This window comes from Scyliorhinus torazame, chromosome 15, assembly GCF_047496885.1.
Source record: "Scyliorhinus torazame isolate Kashiwa2021f chromosome 15, sScyTor2.1, whole genome shotgun sequence".
NCBI lineage: Eukaryota > Metazoa > Chordata > Chondrichthyes > Carcharhiniformes > Scyliorhinidae > Scyliorhinus > Scyliorhinus torazame.
In genome coordinates, this window is record NC_092721.1 from 213,091,339 (window position 1) to 213,101,088 (window position 9,750).

The 9,750-nt window shown below is 67.0% G+C and overlaps 1 protein-coding gene across 1 annotated transcript in view; it reads right to left on the minus strand.

Moving 5' to 3' along the window:
- LOC140392182 (uncharacterized) overlaps positions 1-9,750 on the minus strand; it is a gene marked incomplete at its 5' end in the record, with an annotated part of 146,849 nt that overhangs the window by 91,825 nt on the left and 45,274 nt on the right. Inside the window, 1 exon segment of the mRNA XM_072477564.1 lies at positions 4,367-4,452. Within this exon segment, the coding sequence (XP_072333665.1) occupies positions 4,367-4,452 (86 nt within the window).

Genomic DNA, 9,750 nt, shown 5'->3' on the forward strand with positions numbered 1-9,750 from the left:
GGGTCTCCGGGGAGGGTCTCGGGGGGAGGGGAGGGTCTCGGGGAGAGGGTCTCGGGGAGGGTCTCGGGGAGGGTCCCGGGGAGAGTGAGGGTCTCAGGGGTAGGGTCTTGGGGAGGGTCTCGGAGGGAGGGTCTCGGGGAAGGTCTCGGGGGGAGGGTCTCATGGGGAGTGTCTCGGGAGGGGGAGGGTCTCGGGGGGAGGGTCTTGGGGGAGGGTCTCGGGGGAGGGTCTCGGGGAAGGTCTCGGGGGGAGGGTCCCGGGGAGAGGGAGGATCTCGGGGGGGAGGGTCTCGGTGAGAGGGTCGGGGGCAGGGTCTCGGGGGAGGGTCTCGGGGAGGGGGGAGGGTCTCGGGAGGAGGGAGGGTCTCGGGGGGGGAGTGTCTCGGAACAGGGTCTCAGGGGAGGGTCTCGGGAGGGTCTTGGGGAGAGGGTCTCGGGGAGAGGGTCTCAGGGAGAGGGTCCCGGGGGGAGGGTCTCGGGGAGAGGTCTCGGGGGGAGGGTCTCGGGGGAGGGGAGGGTCTCGGGGAGAGGGTCTCGGGGGAGGGTCTCGGGGGAGGGTCCCGGGGAGGGTAGAGGGTCTCAGGGGTAGGGTCTTGGGGAGGGTCTCGGGGGAGGGTCTCGGGGAAGGTCTCGGGGGGAGGGTCTCGGGAGGGAGAAGGGTCTCGGGGAGGGGAGAGTCTCGGGGAGGGAGGAGGTTCTCAGGAGGGGGGAGTGTCGCAGGGAGGGAGGAGGGTCTCGGGGAGGGTCTCGGGGAGGGGGAGGAGGGTCTCGGAAGGGGGGAGGGTCTCGGGAGGGGGGAGTGTCGCGGGGAAGGAGGAGGGTCTTGGGAAGGGGAGGGATGAGGGTCTCGGGGAGGGAGGAGGGTCTCGGGGAGGGGGGAGGGTCGCGGGGAGGGAGGAGGGAGGGGGGAGTGTCGCGGGGAGGGAGGAGGGTCTCGGGGAGGGAGGAGGGTCTCGGGGAGGGAGGAGGGTCTCGGGGAGGGGGAGGCTCTCGGGGAGAGGGGAGTGTCGCAGGGAGGGAGGAGGGTCTCGGGAGGGGGGAGTGTCTCGGGGAGGGAGGAGGGTCTCGGGGAGGGGGAGGCTCTCAGGGGGGGAGAGAGTGTCTCGGGGAGTTGTGGGAGGGTCTCACGAAGTTGGGGGAGGGTCTCGGGGAGAGTCTCGGGGAACGGGAGGGTCTCGAGGAGGGAGGACGGTCTCGGGAGGGGAGGGTCTCGGGGACGGAGGGAGGAGGGTCTCGGGGAAGGTCTCGGGGGGAGGGTCTCATGGGGAGTGTCTCGGGAGGGGGGGAGGGTCTCGGGGGTTGGTCTTGGGTGAGGGTCTCGGGGGAGGGTCTCGGGGGAGGGTCTCGGGGGGAGGGTCTCGGGGAGAGGGAGGATCTCGGGGGGGAGGGTCTCGGGAGGAGGGTCTCGGTGAGAGGGTCGGGGGCAGGGTCTCGGGGGAGTGTCTCGGGGGGGAGGGTCTCGGAAAAGGGTCTCAGGGGAGGGTCTCTGGAGAGGGAGGATCTCGGGGGGAGGGTCTCGGGGAGGAGGAGGGTCTCGGGGAGGGGGAGGGTCTCGGGGAGGGAGGAGGCTCTCAGGGAGGGGGGAGTGTCGCAGGGAGGGAGGAGGGTCTTGGGAAGGGGGAGGGATGAGGGTCTCGGGGAGGGAGGAGGGTCTCGGGAAGAGGGAGGGTCTCGGGAGGGGGGAGTGTCGCGGGGAAGGAGGAGGGTCTTGGGAAGGGGAGGGATGAGGGTCTCGGGGAGGGAGGAGGGTCTCGGGAAGAGGGAGGGTCTCGGGAGGGGGAGTGTCGCGGGGAGGGAGGAGGGTCTCGGGGAGGGGGGAGTGTCGCGGGGAGGAGGAGGGAGTGGGGAGTGTCTCGGGGAGGGAGGAGGGTCTCGGGGAGGGGAGGCTCTCGGGGAGAGGGGAGTGTCGCAGGGAGGGAGGAGGGTCTCGCGGAGGGTCTCGGGCAAGGGGGTGGGTCTCGGGGAGGGGGAGGCTCTCAGGGGGGAGAGAGTGTCTCGGGGAGTTGTGGGAGGGTCTCAGGAAGTTGGGGGAGGGTCTCGGGGAGAGTCTCAGGGAACAGGAGGGTCTCAGGGAGAGTCTCGGGGATCGGCGAGGGGTCCCAGGGAGGGGGAGGATCTCGGGACGGGGAGGGTCTCGGGGACGGAGGAGGGTCTCGAGGTGAGTGGGAGGGTCTCTTGGAGGGGAGGGTCTCGGGGACGGGGGACGGTCTCGGGGATGGGGAGGGTCTCGGGAGGGGGAGGGTCTCGGGGATGGGGAGGGTCTCGGGAATGGGGAGGGTCTTGGGAATGGGGGAGGGTCTTGGGGATGGGGAGGGTCTCGGGGATGGGGAGGGCCTCGGGATGGGGAGGGTCTCGGGGACGGAGGAGGGTCTCGGGGGAGGGTCTCGGGACGGGGAGGGTCTCGAGGTGATGGGAGGGTCTCTTGGAGGGGAGGGTCTCGGGGACGGGGGACGGTCTCGGGATGGGGAGGGTCTCGGGGATGGGGGAGGGTCTCGGGGGAGGTTCTCGGGGATGGGGAGGGTCTCGGGGATGGGGATGGTCTCGGGGGGCAGGTCTCGGGGATGGGGAGGATCTCGGGGGGAGGGTCTCGGGGAGTGGGGAGGGTCTCGGGGATGGGGAGGATCTCGGGGGAGGGTGTCGGGCAGAGGGTCTCGGGCGGAGGGGTCTCGGGAGGAGGGTCTCAGGGAGGGGGTATGGACTCTGGGGGAGGGTCCCGGGGAGAGGGAGGATCTCGGGGGGAGGGTCTCGGGGGGAGGGTCCTGGAGAGGGGGGAGGGTCTCGGGGGGAGGGTCTCGGAACAGGGTCTCCGGGGAGGGTCTCGGGGGAGGGTCTCGGGGGGAGGGGAGGGTCTCGGGGAGAGGGTCTCGGGGGAGGGTCTCGGGGGAGGGTCCCGGGGAGGGTGGAGGGTCTCAGGGGTAGGGTCTTGGGGAGGGTCTCAGGGGGAGGGTCTCGGGAAGGTCTCGGTGGGAGGGTCTCATGGGGAGTGTCTCAGGGAGGGGGGAGGGTCGGGGGGGAGGGGTCTTGGGGGAGGGTCTCGGGGAGGGTCTCGGGGGGAGGGTCTCGGGGAGAGGGAGGATCTCGGGGGTGGAGGGTCTCGGGAGGAGGGTCTCGGTGAGAGGGTCGGGGGCAGGGTCTCGGGGGGAGGGTCTCGGGGAGGAGGGAGGGTCTCGGGGGGGAGTGTCTCGGAACAGGGTCTCAGGGGAGGGTCTCCGGGGAGGGTCTCCGGGGAGGGTCTTGGGGCGAGGGTCTCGGGGAGAGGATCTCAGACGAAGGTCCCGGGGGGAGGGTCTCGAGGGGAGGGTCTCGGGGAGGGGGGGGTCTCAGGGAGAGGGTCTCGGGGAGAGGGTCTCGGGGGTGGGTCTCGGGGGGAGGGTCTCGGGGGGAGGGGAGGGTCTCGGGGAGAGGGTCTCGGGGGAGGGTCTCGGGGGGAGGGTCCCGGGGAGGGTGGAGGGTCTCAGGGGTAGGGTCTTGGGAGGGTCTCAGGGGGAGGGTCTCGGGAAGGTCTCGGGGGGAGGGTCTCATGGGGAGTGTCTCAGGGAGGGGGGAGGGTCTCGGGGGAGGGTCTTGGGGGAGGGTCTCGGGGGAGGGTCTCGGGGGGAGGGTCTCGGGGAGAGGGAGGATCTCGGGGGTGGAGGGTCTCGGGAGGAGGGTCTCGGTGAGAGGGTCGGGGGCAGGGTTCGGGGGGAGGGTCTCGGGGAGGAGGGAGGGTCTCGGGGGGGAGTGTCTCGGAACAGGGTCTCAGGGGAGGGTCTCCGGGGAGGGTCTCCGGGGAGGGTCTTGGGGCGAGGGTCTCGGGGAGAGGATCTCAGGACGAAGGTCCCGGGGGGAGGGTCTCGAGGGAGGGTCTCGGGGAGGGGGGGGTCTCAGGGAGAGGGTCTCGGGGAGAGGGTCTCGGGGGGAGGGTCTCGGGGGGAGGGTCTCGGCTGAGAGTTTCGGGGGAGGGTCTCGGGCGAGGGTCTCGGGAAGGTCTCGGGGGGAGGTCTCAGGGGGAGTGTCTCGGGGAGGGGGGAGGGTCTCGGGGGGGGTGTCTCGGGGAAGAGTGTCTCCGGGAGGGGGGGTCTCGGGGAGAGGGTCTCGGGGAGAGGGTCTCGGGGGAGGTCTCGGGGGGAGGGTCTCGGGGGGAGGTCTCGGGGGGAGGGTCTCGGGCTGAGAGTCTCGGGGGAGGGTCTCGGGGAAGGTCTCGGGGGGAGGGTCTCAGGGGGAGTGTCTCGGGGAGGGGGCGAGGGTCTCGGGGGGGAGTGTCTCGGGGAGGGGGGGGGTCTTCGGGAGAGGGTCTCGGGGGGAGTGTCTCAGGGAGGGGGGGGTCTCGGGAGAGGGTCTCGGGGAGGGGGTCTCGGGGAGGGGGTGTGTTGCCAGCTCTTCCTCACCTGGGCACCTCGAGGAGCAGCAATATGAACAGATCCGACTCACACAATTGCTCTCGATCGCCATCAAACTGTTGAAACTTCTTGATCTGTTTAACACAGTAACAGGTCACCACGGAGACCAGCCAACATCCAATAATATCAGTGAATATATAACAGCAAATGTCAATAAACCGCACGCCTTGTTCCAGAGGAGCTAATACAATCGGGATTCTCCGACCCACCCACCCACCAGGGGGGCGGGGGGGGGGGCGGGTGTGACTCCCACCCCCGGCAGCTGCCAAGCTCTCCGGCCCCCCCAATCCCGTTAACGTGATCGCGCCGCCCCGCCTCGGAGATTGGCGAGGACCCGAATTCTCCGGCCGGATGGGCCAAAGTCAAAATCAAAGCACCTTTAACGGGACCGGCGCGAGGGCGGGGTCGGCGGGAGTCGGCCGCAGGAGAAGTGACGGCACGGCCACAGTTGGTGGAGCGTGCGTGCGGGGGGGGGGGGGGGCGGGTTTGTGGAGGGCAGGGGGGGGTGAGTGCTGGGGAGGGGGGGGGCGAGTGCTGGGGAGGGGGGGGCGAGTGCTGGGGAGGGGGGGGTGAGTGCTGGGAGGGGGGGCGAGTGCTGGGGAGGGGGGGGGCGAGTGCTGGGAGGGGGGGGGGGGGCGAGTGCTGGGGAGGGGGGGGGGCGAGTGCTGGGGAGGGGGGGGCGAGTGCTGGGGAGGGGGGGGTGAGCGCTGGGAGGGGGGCGAGTGCTGGGGAGGGGGGTGAGTGCTGGGCAGGGGGGGGGCGAGCGCTGGGGAGGGGGGGGCGAGTGCTGGGAGGGGGGTGAGTGCTGGGGAGGGGGGGGGCGAGTGCTGGGGAGGGGGGGCGAGTGCTGGGGAGGGGGGGCGAGTGCTGGGGAGGGGGGGCGAGTGCTGGGGAGGGGGGGGGGCGAGTGCTGGGAGGGGGGGCGAGTGCTGGGGAGGGGGGGGGTGAGTGCTGGGGAGGGGGGGTGAGTGCTGGGGAGGGGGGGCGAGTGCTGGGGAGGGGGGGTGAGTGCTGGGGAGGGGGGGCGAGTGCTGGGGAGGGGGGGGGCGAGTGCTGGGGAGGGGGGGCGAGTGCTGGGGAGGGGGGGCGAGTGCTGGGGAGGGGGGGGGTGAGTGCTGGGGAGGGGGGGGGTGAGTGCTGGGAGGGGGGGTGAGTGCTGGGGGAGGGGGGCGAGTGCTGGGGAGGGGGGGGCGAGTGCTGGGGAGGGGGGGGTGAGTGCTGGGAGGGGGGGGGTGAGTGCTGGGGAGGGGGGCGAGTGCTGGGGAGGGGGGGTGAGTGCTGGGGAGGGGGGCGAGTGCTGGGGAGGGGGGGGCGAGTGCTGGGGAGGGGGGGGGTGAGTGCTGGGGAGGGGGGGGGTGAGTGCTGGGGATGGGGGCGAGTGCTGGGGAGGGGGGGGTGAGTGCTGGGGAGGGGGGGCGAGTGCTGGGGAGGGGGGGGGCGAGTGCTGGGGAGGGGGGGGTGAGTGCTGGGGAGGGGGGGCGAGTGCTGGGGAGGGGGGGCGAGTGCTGGGGAGGGGGGGTGAGTGCTGGGGAGGGGGGGCGAGTGCTGGGGAGGGGGGGTGAGTGCTGGGGAGGGGGGGGGTGAGTGCTGGGAGGGGGGGTGAGTGCTGGGGAGGGGGGGCGAGTGCTGGGGAGGGGGGGGGTGAGTGCTGGGAGGGGGGTGAGTGCTGGGGAGGGGAGCGAGTGCTGGGGAGGGGGGGGTGAGTGCTGGGGAGGGGGGGTGAGTGCTGGGGAGGGGGAGCGAGTGCTGGGGAGGGGGGGGCGAGGTCTGGGGAGGGGGGCGAGTGCTGGGAGGGGGGCGAGTGCTGGGGAGGGGGGGGCGAGTGCTGGGGAGGGGGGGGGCGAGTGCTGGGGAGAGGGGGGGGGAGGTGCTGGGAGGGGGGGCGAGTGCTGGGGAGGGGGGGGGCGAGTGCTGGGGGGTGAGTGCTGGGAGGGAGGGCGAGTGCTGTGGAGGGGGGGGCGAGTGCTGTGGAGGGGGGGCGAGTGCTGGGGAGGGGGCGAGTGCTGGGGAGGGGGGAGCGAGTGCTGGGGGGGTGAGTCCTGGGGAGGGGGGGCGAGTGCTGGGAGGGGGGGGCGAGTGCTGGGGAGGGGGGCGAGTGCTGGGGAGGGGGGGCGAGTGCTGGGGAGGGGGCGAGTGCTGGGGAGGGGGGGGGGCGAGTGCTGGGGAGGGGGGGGGCGAGTGTTGGGGGAGGGGGGCCTGTGCCGGGGAGGGGGTGTTTGGTGAGGTTGTCTGCCTGGCCAGGTGCCAGTTTCCAACAGTCGCGACCATACAACCCATTGGCACCTGGCTTGGCTGGGTGGGGTGTGGGCAATGCTGACATGTCGCCTATCCCCCCCCCACCCCCACCCCCTGATGCACGATCAATTGCACAAAGACTAAAGTTGGGTACAACTGTGGCTTTATTACAGTCAGATGCGAGCCTCCTGCTGCAGCTGGCGAAATGGCAGGGCACTGGAGGGCATGAATATTATACAGTTCTCCGTGGGCGGAGCCAGCCGGCAGGAGCTACCGACGAACCTGTAGTGCAGGTCCTACCTTACATAGAATCATAGAATTTACAGTGCAGAAGGAGGCCATTCGACCCATCGAGTCTGCACCGGCTCTTGGAAAGAGCACCCTACCCAAGGTCAACACCGCCACCCTATCCCATAACCCAGTAACCCCACCCAACACTAAGGGCAATTTTGGACACTAAGGGCAATTTAGCATGGTCAATCGACCTAACCTGCACATATTTGGACTGTGGAGGAAACCGGAGCACCCGGAGGAAACCCACGCAGACACGGGGAGGATGTGCAGTCTCCGCACAGACAGTGACCCAGCGGGGAATCGAACCTGGGACCCTGGAGCTGGGAAGCAATTGTGCCTATCCACAGTGCTACCGTGCTGCCCTATTACAGTGGTTCACCACATTCACCCCCTGTTAAAATGAATCCAGCGGGGGTGACGTGAAACTATATACAATTAGTGCAATTATGTACAGTGGTAGGAAAGAAAAGTCCATGTTGACGGTCTGGAGTCCGTCAAAGGTTCAGCCGGTCGGTGCTTTGGTGCTTCGTTGGGAGCGGCGTAACGGTGGCAGTGAAGTCGGTGCTGGAGGTGGCACCAATGGCGGTGGTGGCGGTGCTGATGCTGGACAGTCATCGGGGAACTCCGGGAGCATGCCAAAGTCCTCTTCGTCCTCTTGTACGGAAAAGGGGGGGGGGGGGTGGTCTGGTGTGTGTTGGGGTGGAACCTGACTGTGCCAGGTCCCTGAGTGAGACAGTATCTTGGCGGCCGTCGGGGAACTCAATGGAGGCATATTGAGGGTTGGCGTGGAGCAGGTGACCCCTGTCCACCAAGGGGTCTGCCTTGTGGAGTCGGACATGCCTACGGAGAAGGACCGGTCCTGGAGCAGCGAGCCAAGTCGGGAGCGACACCCCGGATGTGGACTTCCTGGGGAAGGTAAAAACACATTCATGGGGTGTGTTATTAGTGGCGGTGCACAATAGTGACCGGATGGAGTGTAGAGCGTCGGGGAGGACCTCCTGCCAGCGAGAGGCTGGGAGGTTCCTGGACCGTAGGGCCAGCTGGACGGCCCTCCAAACCGTCCATTCTCCCGTTCTACTTGCCCGTTTCCCCGGGGGGTTGTAGCTGGTTGTCCTGCTGGAGGCTATACCCCTGCTGAGCAGGAACTGACGCAGCTCATCGCTCATGAATGAGGACCCCCTGTCATTGTGGATGTACGCGGGGAAACCGAACAGAGCGAAGATGGTGCTGAGGGCCTTGATGGCGGTGGCAGATGTCATATCGGGGCATGGGATGCAAAGGGAATCTGGAGTACTCATCGACCACACTGAGAATGTACGTGTTACGGTCGGTGGAGGGGAGGGGCCTTTTAAAATCCACGCTGAGGCGTTCAAAGGGGTGGGAAGCCTTCACCAAGCGCACACGGTCTGGCCGGTAGAAGTGCGGCTTGCACTCTGCACAGACCTGGCAGTCCCTGGTGACTGTCCTTACTTCCTCGACGGAGTAGGGCAGATTGCGAGCTTTGACCAGATGGTACAATCGAGTGACCCCCGGGTGACAAAAACTGTCGTGTAGGGCCCAGAGTTGGTCCACTTGTGTGCTGGCACATGTACCTTGGGAGAGGGCGTCTGGGGGCTCGTTGAGTTTGCAGGGCGATACAAGATCTCGTAATTATAGGTGGAGAGCTCGATTCTCCACCGCAAGATTTTATCATTTTTGATCTTGCCCCGCTGTGTGTTATTGAACATGAAGGCTAACTGAGTCAGTGTTGGTTTGTTGATGCTCCCCGTCCGGAGTCTTAGCAGGTTCACTGGAGTCAGCTGAGATTTCTTGAAGCTGCACGTCTGGAGTCGGAACATGCAGGAATGCATTGACTTGTGGCGAGGTGCAAGCGAATGAGGGTGGAAGTATCATGGTGTCACGGAGTCACCAGTGGTCTCACAGTGATCGTCGAGTGCTTCTGTACACACTAGCTGAGGTCTGTCACTTTGCACATCTTGCTTGGGAAGTGGATGCTGTCGTCACTTCGTCTCACATACCGTGGGTAGATCCTCAGTCGCTGCTTGTTGTTCACTTGGGTTGGGTAAAATGTCAGAGTCTTCATCTTGTGGTGCAAACAATGTGGGTGGACTGTCATTGTCTTGCTGTTGTCCTTCATTTGGGCTTGGACTGTCATCGTCGCTTTGTTCTTCACTGTAGCATGATAGACCGTCATGGTCGTCTGCTGTGCACTGGAGCGTGGTAGACAGTCATAGTCTTCTTGCTGTTTACTTGAGCATGGCAGACTTGCATCGTCTGCCGCTAGTTGGTCAGAGGAGGTTGCTAGACCCTCATCGTCTTGTTCCTGCAAGGACTGCGCGTCGGAGTCTTGCGTTGCTTCTATTGTGGAGTCTGTCCCGAGCTCGCTGTGGAGGCTTGTGACACTGGAGTTACGTCTTGTGTGTACAAGGACTGCGGTGTGGAGTCTTGCGTGTCTTCTATCATAGAGTCGGGAACCCTGAGCGGGGTGTGGACCACGCTCTGTGTGGCAGCAGGCCGCTCTCTTTGGGCTTGTACCGCTCTCTGTCTCTTGGTTTCCTGCACCCACGAGTCGGGATGACATATCTGCTGGTCTGAAGATCCTCAAATCCGAAGAACGAATCCGCGTCTGCGTCGGATTCAGTACGGGGGTCGCCAATGTGCAACACGTCCAGTTGCGGTTCGGATTTGGTACTGGTGTAGCCTCCCAAGGTGAAAGGTTCGTCTGAGTCGTAGTCTTCTAGGACCATGTCATCACTGTTTGCGTCGGAGCTGGCATTGGGCTCACGAGGTTCAGAGAAATGTAAAGGTCGGTTTCGAAGTATTCAAGGTCGGAATCATCGGTT